The 17,484-nt window shown below is 32.5% G+C and overlaps 2 protein-coding genes across 2 annotated transcripts; both read right to left on the reverse strand.

The window, feature by feature from the left end:
• Positions 1-358: 358 nt before the first annotated feature.
• On the reverse strand, positions 359-4,257 carry LOC18602731 (uncharacterized). The gene is made up of 8 exons (XM_007034308.3): positions 3,593-4,257; positions 3,330-3,479; positions 3,083-3,238; positions 2,830-2,955; positions 2,377-2,493; positions 2,052-2,306; positions 1,215-1,672; positions 359-1,108 (listed from the first exon to the last, which is right to left on the reverse strand). Exons 1-8 carry the CDS (start codon positions 4,173-4,175, stop codon positions 503-505), a joined length of 2,451 nt encoding a protein of 816 aa, XP_007034370.3. The 5' UTR covers positions 4,176-4,257; the 3' UTR covers positions 359-502.
• Positions 4,258-9,818: 5,561 nt separating this feature from the next.
• Positions 9,819-13,718, reverse strand: LOC108661630 (uncharacterized). Its single transcript, XM_088805786.1, has 8 exons — positions 13,235-13,718; positions 12,969-13,118; positions 12,718-12,879; positions 12,504-12,626; positions 11,860-12,003; positions 11,524-11,784; positions 10,678-11,135; positions 9,819-10,553 (listed from the first exon to the last, which is right to left on the reverse strand). The coding sequence occupies exons 1-8, from the start codon at positions 13,716-13,718 to the stop codon at positions 9,942-9,944; spliced, it is 2,394 nt and encodes a 797-aa protein (XP_088661912.1). The 3' UTR covers positions 9,819-9,941.
• Between the last annotated feature and the right edge of the window lie 3,766 nt (positions 13,719-17,484).

Below are 17,484 nucleotides of genomic sequence, written 5' to 3' on the forward strand. Positions count from 1 at the left end.
ATGTTTTTCATTCCACGCAGATAAAGAGGATGAGATCATAGAGTAGAAATATGATACATATATATATATATATACTTGCAGTAGACCATAAGTAAGCCATCAGATAGAATTCCTTTCTTCACGTCTAGCTCTCTACCATGTGAACCATATGTACTTCTACTTTTCACTTTTAATCAGTTTTAATTTGGTGGAATATGACAGCTAGATAATAAAAATTTAACTTTAAGAAATAACAAAATACAAAGTTTTACTTATATGCATGGGAAAAATTATGTTTTAATAATTATTACATTTTCATACTAATTACTCGCTTAATCAATATAATAATTCACCTTTTTTTAAAATAGAAAAAGGATAATAACACTGATGTCTGAGGCACATTGATCATTGGAAAACACAATAGCAACCACTTTCGCACAAAACCAATCCTATGTATCTTACAAAAATATAATTACTTGAACACCATGGCAGATATTATACAGCATAGAAGGCCAGTAGATGATTACGAAGCAGATTCCTTATAGCTGCGTTGTGGCACTTTTTGGCAGATAGCCCATAAAAGATCGAAGTAGAGCGGTAGTTGTGCGAGAGCAAAGAAGGAAATAGGCAAGCATGTTGCTGTGTATATTGGAAATGCTGCAAACTTTAACTCATCTCTCAGTTCAAAGAAATGCCCTGCACAAAAGGAGACCAGCATAGCAGCTATAGATGTAAATAGTGATGTTAAACCCCATATAAGTTTCCTTGGCAGTTTATTGGCAAAATCCTTCTCTTCGAATCGAGAGGTGAGAATTGCCAGGAAAAAGACTAAGGCTGTAACAGAGAAGCATAGAGCTACAAGAGATGAGATGGCAAAGACATCAAATGCAGGCTCATCTCTTAGAACTGGTTTACCATGACTGACACCACCTGGAATGTTTGCTGCTGTGGCAAATGCTACTGTTGCAATGAGTGCAGCAATAAGAGAGCATGATTCAGAAGTTTTGGTGAGCCATTCGCTGCCATCTTTGACAAGGGTTTTGTGTGTTTCTGTAAAGATTTGCTTTGGAGTTTGATCCTTATTGTTGTAATGACCAAGAAGATGTTTTGCCAGGGATTTCTTGACAAACTGGCATCCAAGGAAAAGAAGGTAACAGAAAACAAACAGAGAAAATGCATGAATCAATCAATAAGCCCATAAACATATTGGAGAATTAAGCATCAGTAGATCATACCTTGTACCATTTGATTGCCCATTGCATCTGCAATGCGGATCCTGGAATCAGCCAGGGTCGATAATTTCCATAGGTTGCAGCAAGATGCAATGCATTGTTTCCTTGGTTGTCCCGTTGTCGAAAAACACTTTCATGTAAACCTTTCCTTTCCACAAGAAATTGGAAAGTATGAGTTTGTCTGTTCTCTACGGCTAAGAGCATGACATTTTTGTTTTCAGTATCCACGTCCTGGATAGCAACTGGAAATTTATCTAAAATTTTTTCCACCATTTCGGTTATGCCTTTACTTGCTGCTGTTAGAATAGGTGTCTTCTGTTTTGTAGATTCAACAGCAGCTTTTGTTTCAAGTTTTATCTGCACGGTGTGCTTTGAAATCTTTGAATCCACAGTTCCTGTAATATGGTATTCTCCAAGATATTTCTCCACCGGTGCATCATTCCCTTCCATTTTTGAGGAACCTGTATGGTATATCATAACTTTAGTTAGTGTGAATAGATAGCATAGACATTCATGGAAGTCAATTTCTTAAAAAGATATCATAATGCAGCAACTATTAGGAGTGCAAACTTGTTAGCTACATCCGTAAAGTTTGGAGTGTCTTCCTCTATTGGTAATTGATTTTAAGTTTAGTAATATTTCACAAATAACCAAAAGGTTTAAAAACACAGATATCTGAGAACTCCTGAAAATAGGAAGCTAAGCCTAAAGATTGCTTCTGAAAGTTGGAATTTTTTGAAGTCAATCAATTGCTTCTTTGGGGATTCTGATTTTGTTTTCTTGTAACAGAACAAGTGCTCTAACTTGCCTGCTTCTCTAATAAAAATAAATAAATCATACCTGTTTCATTATGACATTCCCCTTGTTTGCCTAAGGTTTCAGATTTGGAACCATTGCCTGTATTTGTATCCTGATGAGATGCACTCGTTAGGCTTGGATTAGGTGGAAATTCTTCAGTCGTTCCGTCAATGCTAGTGCCAGTCTGTCCTCCAGAATACTTATACGTAGAAGCATTCTCAATCAACTTATCCATGACCTGAGAAGCCCATGTGTGTCTCTGCTTCTTTGTTGTTATCTTCTTTATCCTTTGAAAGCCTGCACCACCATAATCATAAGAAGTCTTGCTTTATATATATATATACACTGTAAAGAAATATGTACTAACCAAGTCCCAGAACAACCATCACGAATTTCGTCACAAATTTGAAAAATTGTATAAATGTGGTATAATTCTCTGGAACATAGTCTGTTCTATGCTCTTCCTCCGCCTCTGGGCTTGTACCTTCAAAAAAAAAAGAAAAAGAAAGAAAAATGGATTGGAGAGCATTACCCAATATATGTGGACCCAAAAGGGAGTTCGCACAAATTGATGAAGGTAGACCTCCTAGCTTGTAATGCATATCTAAGCAAATTAATTTATCAGAAAAGATATGAAAGAAACTCACTTGATCATATTTGACATGTTAAATTCATGTGTATACTAGTCCCTGTATTTGATGATCCTTTTGCAGCATCATTTGAACTATGTATATGTTTAAGAGTAATGATTTCTTCCAAGTGATAATGAAACTTTTTTTGCTTTTTGAGAAAAAGTGACGGTGAAACTTAAATTCTTTACCTTGATAAGTTAGTTTGCTCGTCCCTTGAGGATTCTCTTCGTCACATTTGCTGTTGCCCTTCTTCTCCTTCTTCTTGTGATTAATGCATGAAAGCAAGCTACTTGTACTTCTAAAAGAACATATTTCTACAAAACCAGGTTTTCTTCGGTTTATTAGGTCTAACCTTTAGAGGAAAGATGGAGAAGATGTATAAATTTTAAACATAAATATATAAATCCATTTTTGTTTCTCTTATATGGAAGAATAACCTACTTGGCATGCCAAAACAAACCACACCCAGAAACATTCCGAAGAAGCGCACGCAGGTTTCGTAGGTTGGTGGAAAGCGATCACTTTCATTTTCTTCAAACTTTTTCTGGTAATCGTTACTGTCATATGTTTTCTCCTTCATCTTATCCACTATGATACCTACAACATAATTAATAGCACTAATTTCCTGATTATATTTACAACAATATTTAGGCTCAAAGCTTGAATTTGGTAGAGAAAATTTGCTTACAGCTGTAGAGGATCGAACCGAACAGTCCAAGACGACTACCACTCTTAAATGCATTAGTCTTCGTGGCTAGAACATGGAGAGGAGATGAACCATTTTCATTGATAGCGTTCACAAGATCTGGATATTTGCATAGGATTTGAAATGCCAAATCTGTGAAAGAAAAGTTTTGTTATAAGAAGAGAGTTTTTCATCAAAACTGGTCAAAACAATGGCAAGAAATTGCAAATATTGAATCCAAGAGAGAGTAATCAAACGGAACTGACCAAAGTGTTCTCCAACAATGGCAGCATGAAGAATGGTATTACCCCTTGCATCTCTGCTGCAAAAATCCGAGCGGTTTCCTTGGTAACAAAAATAGAGGCAAAAGAAAGCATTTTTATGGCCATACTTAGCTGCCAAGAAAATTGGGGTTTCATTCCGTTCGTTTTTTTCAGCAATGAGCTTAAAATATTTTGAGGCCATACAACGGCACATGTGTGCGTTTCCTAGTGCTGCTGCTGTGTGAAGTGGTGTATTCCCTCTCTTATTCTTGGCGTTCAAAACATCCCAAGCATTTTCTTCAAGGATTTCCACCAATTGATACACGAATTCTTGCTTTCCACCTGAGACTGCTAAGTGCAAAGCAGTGTCTTCAGCTTCTGTAATCTTGGCCTTCCGGCTCTCAGGATTCTCCCTGTAGACCTTCACCACATCCTGCCACTGGTCTTTCATGGCACACTGGAACAGTCTTTCCGATGGCTTCATGAGTTGCAAACCCTGTTGCTCTGCCACTGTCTCTGGCGATGCTGATGGTTGCATCTTTGAAACCTGCTCCGTCGTCTCCTTCTCTTGTGCTTGCCCCATCATTGGAACTTGCTTTCTTCCCTTATTTTGATCAATGCTCAACTAAAGATAGTTGATGTGCTCCGCTATTTATAAGTGGAATCCTCCCCCAAGATAAACAGCCATCCAATCCATTTCACCGTCGTGTTCCCTGCATCCCCCTAATTTATTCCATTTTTAACATTATCGAAGAAGTTATAAATTTAAAGTAGAGGAAATTGTAAAGAATAACCCTTCTGATAAAAGGTATTTCACAAATAATCATAAAAATAAATTTAATTATATTTAGTCATAATTTATCAAAAATATTTTTAAAATTATTTCAAATAAATTAAATCATTCATAACAATTTTTTCCTATCTATGTTTCCAATTTCTCTCTCTCACCATCCAACTCTCTCTAATTTTATTGATTTCTCTCATTGGCATCCGTTTGCTATGCTCTCCGATTTCTCTCTTTTGCTCTTTCAAGATGTCAAGTGATAGTTTTGATGTACTTGGGTGGGTGATTATTTGAAAATTTTGATTTTTAGGTATTTTGGATTAAACTAAAACAATAGAAATGATCACAGATGTTTGAAATAATTTTTAATTGGATCAATTTAGGACTTAAATACCAATAAACTCCAGAATTTGAAATTTATAAATTTAGGGTTTCAAAAGGAATTTTTTTCGATTTTTAGTCGAAATAAGTGTTTTAGATAAAAAAATTTGTGTTTTGATTTATGTAAACATGTTAGAAACACTTAATTAGTGCCAAATTGTAAAAAAAAAAAAAAAAACAAAGGAAATGAAAATAATTGAGAGGATTTAAAGTTTTAGTTCGTAAGTAACAGCATTTTAGATATTAAAGTGTAACAAAAATTTTTTAAACATGATATGTAACAACAATATTTTTTTCAACATGGGATGTAATAATAACATTTTTTTCAACATAACGAGTAACATATTTATGTATATGGCATGTAACAATTATTTTTTTTCAACACAGCGTGTAATAACTTTTTTTTAACCATGACATATAACATGTTTTTATACATGACATATAGCTTGTAATAATAATTTTTTTTTGAACAGTAACAACTTTTTTTAACCATGATTTGTAATATATTTTTGAATATGACGTGTAATAATAATATTTTTTTAATATAACGTGTAACATCATGTGCATGGTATGTAATATTATTAAGGTAATTTTATCTAACTTGACTAAAAACAGTTAAAATTATAAAAAAAAAAAGTTAATTTTGAAAACATCTCATATTTGAAAGCTATATTTTTAAAAGCTTCCCTTCAAAGTATGCATTTCTCCAAGGTCGAGAATAGAGATATGCTTCCCCAAATTCACCTTTATTAGGGGCAAGCATCATCCGGATGAATTGATTTTTCATGTCACTTGAATCGCTACTTGCAGTAGAACATAAGCAAAGCCATATATGCCAACAAAAGAAAGTAAATCAGAATATATAATCACTTTTTAACTGCCTCTCTGCCATGGGAACCAAAACCATACATAATTAAATTCACTTTAACTTTAAGGACAATAAAGAACCTCTACAAATCCTGAACATCGAAGCAATCTTTGATGCTCAACTTTAAAATTTTTTTTTGAAGTTTTTTTTTTATGGTAATGGTTTGGTCTTGAGTTGATTTTTTTTTCTTTTTAAAAATATCCAAACATTTGATTTAATTATATGAGATGATTAGCTTTGATGAACTAATTAGGGAATTAGACACGAGAAGAGACAATCTTTTCTAATGGATAACCACCCAAAAAAAGTTAATTATTTGGTGATTAATCTCATCTGAGTCAAGCTAACTCAGCAGAAGCCATACTTCTCCTTCTGTTTTTGCCTTTTGCATTTCCATATAAATCCTTTTACAGAACTTGATGCTTCCTCAAACAAATGAGAAAGGTGTCCAAGACTCTTGCAAAACAAAGGAAGACAACAGAGTCACTAATCCAGCTCCAGCGGTCTACAATCGGTCAAGAATGGAGAAATCATTTAATCACTGATTAAGATACAGCGGTTAGAATGGTAGCAGCAAACCCAGCAAATCAAAAACAAAATCTTTAAACTAAAACGAGAGTCTTGGATATCATAAAGCCTATACTATTGGAGAATCCAATCTTTCATATAAATAGGAAATCGTCAAATTTTTTTTTTTTTAGATGTGATTGACAATTTAATTAAATTTATCTTTTCTAATAACATTTTAAGCTTGACTTAGTTTCATTCAATAGGATGAATTCTAATCTAAGAAATTGAATTAAGTTTCAAAAGTTCAGTTACATGCAAGAAAGGTATTAACACCCGTAATACTCGTTCAAAAACGATACCAATTAATCGTATGTTATTTTAATTTAATTTTTAATTAATTATTCTTAATTTTATATTTACCTATATTTCACTCAATTTACTATTTATTTTTTTTTCTTTCAACTTGTTTTTACCCATTATTAAATGTTGGAGAATAAATTCCTAAATCTTCCCAATACTATTAGAAAAGATTTTTTCCATCTCAAAAGTATTCAAGAAAACACACTTATTTTCTTGAAAAGGCTCCATCATCAGATTCATTCATGGAAGAGGGTCTTCATTTTAAACTTTATATTTTTTATTTTTAATTTGTATTATTATTTTACAATTTTTTGTTCTTTTTAGTTTCAAAATAATTATCAGCTTCATTAAATAAATGAAATCGGTTTTATTGAAAACTTTTCTAAACTCTTCCAACACTTAGTGAAATTTAGACTTATTTCTTCATTTAGAGAATTTTTAAAACAAATGTCTTTACAATTTTCCTAAAAATTCTCATCGTCGTAGAATTTCATTTATAAGCCAAATTAACATTTTTGAAGCCTAAGATGCAAACATAAAATGAATGATGTAATTTTTTAATTTTATTAATAGAAAATTAAAATAATTATGTCAGAAAATCTTTTAAAATTAACGGTTTGGTGGTATCTAAAATTATTACATCACCTAGAGAATTCCTAAAAAAATTTACTTCTATAATTTTCTCTAGAAAATCTCATCATCAGAGACTTCCATTCACTCACAAGAAATATCTCAAATTAATGCAATAGAATAAAGAATGGGTCATGATGATGCACAAAAAAGTTGTTTATTTTATTTATTAACTTTTTTCATTTTTAATATTTTTATCATTATTTTTTTATTTTTTAAATATACGTATTCCATTATACTTTATTTTTTTATATTTTCTTACTCTTTAAGAATATAGACCTTTCATTCATTAGTTTTTTGGTTGATTCAGATATTATTGCTATTTGTTCTCTTTTTTCCTATATTTTTATCATTTATATTTCTTTTAAAAAAAATATTACTTCTCATTAATACTATCTATTTATTTAGTATTTATATTTTTATTTATTTTCTTGTCATCCTACATTTTATATCATTCTTATTTTCCTTTTTTAAAAACATATTTCATTATCTATTTATTAATTAGATTATTATTTATTTTTCTTTTTGCTATTATTTTTATCCTATTATTTATTTTTTATTGAACCATATTTTTTAAGCCTAACCCTTTATTTTATCACTAATAATTAATTTAATATTAGAATAAAATATTAAGAAACTCTCTCAACATTTTCGTGGAGTCCTAAATTACTCCTCACCCAAGGAAAATTAATTTGAAATAAGTCTCTATGTGCCTTGCCCCCCACTAATAATATTTCCTTCTTCTCTCAATTGTGTCTTTTCTTATAAATTTCTTGATCCTGATCTTATTTTCTTTTTTACACCCAAAATGTAAATTCAGTTTAGACAAATAGTTTTATAATTTTTTTTTGAAAGACAAAATAATATTTCATTCAAAGAAAGAGCTTTACAAACTCTATGCAGAGGGTAGAGACAGCACCTCAAGAAGAGGAGAATACAATCGTAGCATCGCTGTATAAACAATCCTATTGACAAAATAAGAACCCCGGTTGCCTACATGATCAAGCTCTCTCACAACTCCCACCGAATCCTACCTATCATCCTCCTCCTCCCCAACTCCACTTACCACCCAGATAAGCTCATCCCTATGCATCACCCCTGTTTTGGGTAGGTTGTTTGCTACTTCACTAGCCTCCCTCGAAATCTTCCTGCAACTCCACTCATTCACTCTTTTTGTATACCATTCAATTTGCATTATGGCTGATCTTAGTTTCCAAGGGACATCCTTTGGATTAGTGACCCACTTTATGGCTGTAAAGTGTGTTCTTGTGATAGGGAGAGAAAGCGTTATAAACAAATAAAGGATGCACCGGAGATGATGAAGACGAAAATTGGAGCAGTATTTGAAAAATTGAATGTCGTTGCAGGTGGAAAAGAATAAGAAGAAAATTTGGGAGTAGAAGAGAATTAAGGAGATAATTTAGAGAAAAGCTTTGGAAGAGAATGTTTTAGCTCTGAGAGAGAGAAAAAGTCTTTCTAAATAAATTGTGAGGTTTTATATATAGTGCCAAAAGTGATAATTATTCAAAAGGTTTTCATGAACCTAAGTAACTGTTACTATAATACATTATGCAGATATTAAGGTGATGATTTTATGGCATATAATGTGAGTGACCGTTGAAGTAATTGGGTGTAATAAGACTTGTTATTAAGTAAAAGATAATAGAAAAGACGTATACATGAAAAGCTGTATGAAAACAAGTTAAGAGATAAAAATGTATATAAACAGTTATTAAAGAAGGTGTACGTGAATGGATACACGAAAACGAAATAAGAAGTAGAAACACTCGTACTTTAAGAAAATATTAAGAAGAAGACCTCTTAACTATCTTCATATTTAAGCCACCAAGTCAAATTATCCGAAATATCTCAAAATGAAAGTAACTCGTAAATCCTGTCACTTGTTTCAGGTTGCTTTCATTGTTATCCATATGAAGTGGTTATTCTACGTGAAGTAATACTTTACTTGTTCTAATTATTCTGCGTGAAATAGTACTTCACTTGTTCTAATTGTTTTTCATGATGTATTGCTTTATTTGTAATGACTTTTCTGGTTATTCTCTATATAATATTACATTATAAATAATTTTTTAAAAAATAAATATTAACCAAAATAAAAAATTTAACATGAATCACTTTCAACAATAATCTTATGAGATCCTGCCCATCTTGATGCAGAAGAAACCTGTAATGCCTTTAAAATAGCTAAAACCTCTGCTGAGTTAGCATCTCTCACTTCCACAGATAGTGAAAACAGAATCAAAATGCTGCTACTGTCATCTCCAAGAGCTCCTTCAATTCCCACTTCCCCCGGATTGCCCCTAACAGCCCTATCTACGTTGAACTTGAGCGTGCCACTAATGGGGGGCTGCACGCTACCATGGCAACCATATGTACTTCTACTTTTCACTTTTTATCAGTTTTAATTCGGTGGAACGTAAAAATTTAACTTTAAGAAAGAACCCAATACAAAATTTTACTTAGGTGAATTTTTGTACCGGTGCAATGATTTGAATTGATTTTTTTATAACCATTCTGTTAATATAATGGGCTTTGTTTGAGCAAAAAAAAAAATTACTTATATGTACGGAAAAATTATGTTTTAATGATTATTACATTTTCATTAATTAGTTACTCGCTTAACCAATATAATAATTTTATTTTTTGTTAATATATGATTTCACTTTTGAAACAATTTTTTTAATAAAAAAAGATAATAACACTGATGTCTGAGGCACATCGATCATTGGAAAACAACAATAGCAAGCACATTCATACACCATGCCAGATATTATACAGCATAAAAGGCCAGTAGATGATTACGATGCAGATTCCTTATTGCTGCGTTGTGGCACTTTTTGGCAGATAGCCCGTAAAAGATCAAAGTAGAGCGGTAGTTGTGCAAGAGCAAAGAAGGAAATAGGCAAGCAGGTCGCTGTGTATAGTGGCAATGCTGCAAACTTTAACTTGTCTCTCAGTTCAAAGAAATGCCCTGCGCAAAACGAGAACAGAATAGCAGCTATAGATGTAAATAGTGATGTTAAACCCCATATAAGCTTCCTCGGCAGTTTTTTGGCAAAATCCTTCTCTTCGAATCGGGAGGTGAGAATCGCCAGGAAAAAGACTAAGGCTGTAACAGAGAAGCATAGAGCTACAAGAGATAAGATGGCAAAGACACCAAATGCAGGCTCATCTCTTAGAACCGGTTTACCAGTATCATCACTGACACCACCTGGAATGTTTGCTGCAGTGGCAAATGCTACTGTTGCAATGAGTGCTGCAATGAGGGAGCATGATTCAGAGGTTTTGGTGAGCCATTCACTGCCATCTTTGACAAGGGCTCTGTGTGTTTCTGTAAAGATCTGCTTTGGAGTTTGACCCTTATTGTTGTAATGACCAAGTAGATTTTTTGCCAGGGATTTCTTGACAAACTGGCATCCATGGGAACAACTCAAATCAAGGAAAATAAGGTAACAGAAAAGAAATGGAGAAAATGCATGAATCAATCAATAAGCCCGAAAACATATTGCAGAATTAAGCATCAATAGATCATACCTTGCACCATTTGAGTTCCCATTGCATCTGCAACGCGGATCCTGGAATCAGCCAGGATCGATAATGTCCATAGGTTGCAGCAAGATGCAATGCATTGTTTCCTTGGTTGTCCCGTTGTCGAAAAACACTTTCATGTAATAGTTTCTTTTCCACAAGAAATTGGAAAGTATGAGTTTGTCTGTTCTCTACGGCTAAGAGGATGATATTTTTGTTTTCAGCATCCACGTCCTGGATTGCAACTGGAAATTTATCTAAAATTTTTTCCACCATTTCGATTATCCCTTTACTTGCTGCTATTAGAATAGGTGTCTTCTGTTTTTTAGATTCAATTGCAACTTTTTTTTCAAAGTTCATCTCCACGGCGTACTTTGAAGTCTTTGAATCCACAGTTCCTGTAATATGGTATTCTCCAAGAAATTTCTCCACCAGCGCATCATTCCCTTCCTTTTCTGAGGAACCTACATGATATATCATAACTTTAGTAATGTCAATAGATAGCGTAGACATTCATGGAAGTCAATTTCTTGAAAAGATATCATAGTCTAGAAACTTTTAAGAGTGGGAACTTATTAGGTACGTAGATCAAGTTTGGAGCCTCGTCCTCTATTTCTAATTGCTTTTAAGTTGCATATCTCTGCATGATATTGCACAAATAACAAAACATTTAAATACAGATATATCTGACACCTAGGAAATATATAGGAAGCTATGCTGAAGTATCTTAGTTTTGAATCTTTTAAAATTAATCAATTGCGTCATTGGGGAATTCTTATTTTGTTTAGTTGTAACAGAACAAGTGTTGTAACTTGCCTGCTTCTCTAATAAAAATAAATAAATAAATCATACCTGTTTCGTTATGACATTCTCCTAGTTTGTCTAAGATTCCAACTTTGGAAACATTGCCTGCATTTGTATCCTGAGGAGATGCACTCGTTAGGCTTGGGTTACATGGAAATTCTTCAGTCATTCCGCCAATGCCAGTGCCAGTCTGTCCTCCAGAACCAGAATACTTATACATAGAAGCATTCTCAATCAACTTATCCATGACCTGAGAAGCCCATTTGTGTCTCTGCTTCTTTGTTGTTATCTTTTTTATCCTTCGAAAGCCTGCACCACCATAATCATAAAAGGTCTTGCTATATATATATATACACATATATATTGTAAAGACTTTATACTAACCAAGTCCCAGAACAACCATCACGAATTTCATCAGAAACTTGAAAAATTGTATAAATGTGGTATAATTCTCTGGAAAATAGTCTGCTCTATGCAGTTCCGGACAAGACTCGTCTTTTCCGTCTTTGTTCGCCTTTGGGCTAGTACCTTCAAAAAAACAAAGAAAGAAAAATGGATTGGAGCACATAAAAGGAGCATTACCCAATATTTTGTTATTACTATATAAATCAAAATCCAATTGACAAACTCTCTGAATTAAATTTATTTTGAAAAAGAAACTTAATTCAGATGTTAATCTATAGGAAAAAGTAAGATATAAATCATACTTGACATGTTAAAATCAGTGCATACCAGTCCCTGGATTTAATGATCCTTTTGCAGGGCCATTTGAATTATTTGATTCTGGCTTTGATTGAGATGATGAAAATTCACCAACAATTCCACATTTTTTTTTCTTTTTACGAGCTACAAGTTCAAAAACTTAATTCCACGCTTTATTATGCATGGTTGCTTATATATATATATATATATATATATATATATAGATATATATGATTAGGAGTAATGATTTCTGCCAAGTGATAATGAATTTTTATTTTTTTTTTTGCTTTTTGAGAAAAAGTGATGGGCAAACTTAAATTATTTACCTTGATCAGTTACTTTGCTTGTCCCTTGAGGATTCTCTTCGTCAATTATGCTGTTGCTCTTCTTCTTCTCGCCATTAATGTAAGAAAGGAGTTTCCTTCCAAAAGAACGTATTTCTACAAAACCTGGGTTTCCATTGCTTATTACTTTTATTATTTGCTTTTTAAATTTAAAAAATAAAAAGTTATATTTTCCTTGTATGGGAGAATAACCTACCTGGCATGCCAAAACAAGCCACACCTAGAAACATTCGGAAGAAGCGCACGCAGGTTTCGTGGGTTTGTGGGAAGCAAGGATAATGACTACCATTTTCTTCAAACCTTTTCACGTAATCCTTGCTCTCGTTTTTTTGGTCCGTCATTTCATCCACTATGATGCCTACAACATAATCAATAACACCCATTTCCTGATTATATTTACAACAAATTCACACTCAAGCCTGAATTTGGTAGCGAAAATTTGCTTACAGCGGTAGAGGAGCTGATCAAACAGTCCAAGACGACTACCACTCTTAAATGCATTAGCCTTCGTGGCTAGAACATGGAGAGGAGATAAACCATTGACATTGAAAGTGTTCACAAGCTCTCGATATTTGCATATGATTTGAAATGCCAAATCTGTGAAGGAAAAGTTTGGCTATAAGAACAGAGTTTTTCATCAAAAGAGTCAAAATAATATTAAGAAATTGCAAATATTTATTGAATCCAAGAGAGAGTAATCAAACGGAACTGACCAAAGTGTTCTCCATCAATGGCAGCATGAAGAATGGTATTACCGCTTGCATCCCTGCTACATATATCCCAGCGGTTTCCTTGGGGGTAACAAAAATAGAGGCAAAAGAAAGCATTCTTATGGCCATACTTAGCTGCCAAGTAAAAAGGGGTCTCATTCTCTTTGTTTTTTTCAGCAATGAGATCAGAATGTTTTGAGGCCATGCAATGGCACATGTGTGCATTTCCCAGTATTGCTGCTGTGTGAAGTGGTGTATTCCCTCCCTTATTCCTCACTTTCAAAACATCCGAAGCATTTTCTCCCAGGATTTTCACCAACTGACACACGAATTCTAGCTTTCCACCTGAGACTGCTAAGTGCAAAGCAGTGTCTTCAGCTTCTGTAATCTTGGCCTTATGGCTCTCAGGCTTCTCAACGTAGGCCTTCACCACATTCTGCCACTGGTCTTTCATGGCATACTCGAACAGTCTTTCCGATAGCTCCATTAGTTGCAAAGCCTGTTGATCTGCTGCCTCTTTCTTTTGCGATGCAGATGGTTGCATCTCTGGAACTTGCTCTGCCGTCTCGTTCTTTTGTGCTTGCTGATCCATCATTGAAACCTGCTTTCTTCTCTTATTTTGATCAATGCTCAATTAAAGATAGTTGATGTGCTCCGCTATTTATAAGTGTCAGTGGAATCGTCCCCTCAAAAGGAAAACAGCTAACCAATCCATATCGCCGTCGTGTTCCATGCATCCCACGTAATATATCTACATATTCCATTTTTAATATGACCGAAGACAGCTATAGATTCAAAGTACGCATTTCTCCAAGGTGAAGAACACAAATATGCTTCTCCAAGTTCACCTTTATTAAGGGTAAGCGTCATCCAGATGAACGATGGGTAAACCACTGGGAAAAGATTATGAATTGATTTTTCAAGTCACTTGGATCGCTACTTGCAGTAGAACATAAGTAAAGCCATATATTCCAACAAAAGAAAGTAAATCATAAAGTATAATTACCTTTTAACTGCCTCTCTGCCATGCCATGGGAACCATACGCTTCAACTTTGCACTATAATTAGTAGTATTTTAGAACTAATTAAGTTCACTTTATATCAAAGGATGATAAAGAATCTCCACAAATCCTAAACATCAGAAGCAATCTTAGATGCTCAACTTTAATTTTTTTTTTTTTCTTCTGAAATGATTTGGTCTTGAGTTGATTTTTTTTTATTTTTCTTTTTCCTTTTAAAAACACCCAAACATTTGATTTAATTATATGAGATGGTTAGCTTTAATGAACTAATTAGGGAATTAAACGCGAGAAGAAGACAATCTTTTCTAACGGATGGCCACCAAAAAAGTTATTTATTTGGTGATTAATCTCATCTTAGTCAATCTAACTCAGCAAAAGTCATTTTTCTCTCTCTGTTATGCTTTTTGCATTGCGATATAAATCCCTTTACAGAACTTGGTCATAAGGTTTAGAATCCAACCGTTTGATATAAATAGAAAGTTGTCATTACTTTTTTTTTTTGTTTAGGTATGATTGACAATTTAATTAAATTCATCTTTTCTAATATAATTTTCAACTTGATTTAGTTTCTTTCAATAGATGAATTATAATTTATGAAACTAAATTAAGGTTTAAAAATACACTTACGTGTAAAAGAGGTGAAGGGAATATTCTTTGCAAAAATAATTAACATTAGGACAGTGTTGGATGAGCACAACCGGTGTTTGGGCTGCCTTGCAAAGGGAGGGGTGAGAAGAGAGATCTTATGTGTTGCATAGATATGATCCAAGAAGAAATTGGAGCAGACTAATGGTAGACTCGTCATATGTTGTGGTACTTGATACTGTGTTGATGTGTGGTTATCTCTATCTGTTGATAGGTGTTGTTAAGGTGTATGTAAGACTTACATTAATGGGTATATGTAATGCTTACAACATGGGCAGATTTAGGTTGGTTGCATGTATTACTGTCCTGTGTGTATATATATAATAGGGAATGTTGTTGTTAATTAAGGGCGATGAGTGACTTTTGAGGATTGGCAGTGCAAGGTATGGTTTGTAACAAGGGTGGTCATAAGGAGCTGTAACATGTTAGGGGAGAAAATTTTTTCCATCTTATCTGTTAATATTGATAAAATCTACGGACTTATCATAAAAAGAATAAAACACCCGCAATGTCTATTCAAACAACTGTACCAATTAATTGTATGTTATTTCACTTAATTACTATTTATTATTTTTTTAACCTTTTTTTACCCATTCTTAAATATTGGAGATTTTTCATAAGTCTTCCCAATACTATGATGAGACTTGAAAAGATTTTTTTCATCTCAAGAATATTCGAAAAAACACACTTATTTCTTGAAATGGCTCCATCGTCAGATTTATTCATGAAAAAGGTCTTGACTTTAAACGTTATATTTTTTAGTTTTAATTTGTATTTTATTTTACAATTTTTTTATTCTTATTAGTTTCAAAATAATTATCAACTTTATTAAATAAATGAAATCCATTGTATTGAAAACTCTTCTAATTTATTTCAACACCTTTGTGAAATTTAGAAATATTTCCCACTTAGAGAATTTTCAAAAAAATTTGTCTTTACAATTTTTCTAAAAAATCAGCCAAATTAACATTTTTTATGCATATATGATGCCAAGAAAATTTAATGATGTAATTTTTCAATTTTATTAAATAGAAAATGAAAAATCATTGTGTCAGAAATATTTCTAAAATTAAGACGTAGAAGGTAGAAAGATGAAAATCTTTTACCTTCTGTAAAAGCTTCTTGGTGGGAATTCATAAAATCTCATGTCAAAGAATTTTATCGTGATCTGGAAATCAAATACCTTGAGCTTTGTAAAATGATTTTTGCGTCATATATAGTAGAAAACTTTGTTAATACTCTTATCAATCCTCACATTGTTTGGTTGTCTTTGCTCATAGGGTTTTCATTTTACTTGCATGGGTAATCTTCTCTTTTAAACTGAATTTTGCTTTCTTTTTTTTTTAAATTCTATACATCTCTTCTTTGATACATGATGATCCATGTTATAAACAGAAAATGTTAAAGTATTTGATTGTTTAACTATTGGATTACTTTAAAAAAAAATAAATCCTCATAATTTCTTTGTATTATTTATTATATTCATAGTAATCCAAGAAAATAGCACTACCTATTGTGCATTTGGTTATTTGAATTTGAAAGAAGAAAAATTTGGATTTCAAATTTAGTATTGATTGTGTGATAAAACACATGTAAATATGACTTCTATGATTATTTTAAAATTCATGAATCTGTTGAATTCCTATTTAATCGTGAATTTAAAAAATCAATAATTATTTGTAAATTTGAAATCCATCTTCTTATATCCTTTCAAATACATAAACATATTAAAATTTAACTAATTTTTACATAGTGTGTGCATTTCATTCTCACCATCATTTGAAATATAGTAAAGCATTATATATATATATATATATATATATATATATATATATATATATATAGTCCTAATATACAATTTTATTCTAGAAATTGATGTGCTATAAATATATGTAGTGAAAACTATGTTAGAATTCCTCATGTCAAAGTCAAAAGATTGCACTTTTCTTCCAAGAATATATAGAATGTTGAAAGTTGAATAGAAAAAACATCAATCGATTCTACCACGAGGTGTTGAATTTAATTTGTTGACTTAGTATTTGATTAACAATTCAACAACTATAACCTATCTAAAGTTAAAAATGAACAGCACGTACATCACAAGTCTACCAGAACAAACTCTATCCATTTTATACTTTTATGATTAACATATATTTGACAGAAAGAGGAACCCACCACCTATTCAACATATTAACATATTCACGATAACTTGTTAAAATCATGACCGCAACCTTTAATCTAATAATAATTTTGTCATCTCCTTTTAAGAAGATTCAAATCCTTTAATCCATAAACTTTGTTCTCACATGAAATTACTCGTTGATAATTGGTACTTAATGTTTAATTGTTAGATTTAGGTCAAGGAAAACACAATTTTTGCCCCTTTTCAAAGTCATGCAATTTTCATTTTCGTTTCCTTTGTAAGAAATCAAATCGTGTACCCGGACACCGTCAAATTAATTGTAAGAGGTTTAACAATCTGCTTTGACGCACTACATAGAAAGCAATTGAAACCAATTCTAGAATATATTGGAAAGATCACAAGGTAATATAAGCTAAAATAACGAAGGAAATTAATTACGGTTA

This window comes from Theobroma cacao, chromosome 4 (genome assembly GCF_053813885.1).
Source record: "Theobroma cacao isolate CCN51 chromosome 4, ASM5381388v1, whole genome shotgun sequence".
Taxonomy (NCBI): domain Eukaryota; kingdom Viridiplantae; phylum Streptophyta; class Magnoliopsida; order Malvales; family Malvaceae; genus Theobroma; species Theobroma cacao.

Coding starts and splice junctions, on each gene's coding strand:
- LOC108661630 (XM_088805786.1), bottom strand. CDS start 13,718: ATGGAGCTATCGGAAAGACTGTTCGAGTATGCCATGAAAGACCAGTGG. Junction 12,004..12,503: donor AAGCAAAGTAACTGATCAAG/GTAAATAATTTA, acceptor GTTTTTTTGAAG/GTACTAGCCCAAAGGCGAAC. Junction 11,136..11,523: donor AGAATGTCATAACGAAACAG/GTATGATTTATT, acceptor TATATCATGTAG/GTTCCTCAGAAAAGGAAGGG.
- LOC18602731 (XM_007034308.3), bottom strand. CDS start 4,175: ATGATGGGGCAAGCACAAGAGAAGGAGACGACGGAGCAGGTTTCAAAG. Junction 2,307..2,376: donor GATGGTTGTTCTGGGACTTG/GTTAGTACATAT, acceptor ATGGTGGTGCAG/GCTTTCAAAGGATAAAGAAG. Junction 1,673..2,051: donor GGAATGTCATAATGAAACAG/GTATGATTTATT, acceptor TATACCATACAG/GTTCCTCAAAAATGGAAGGG.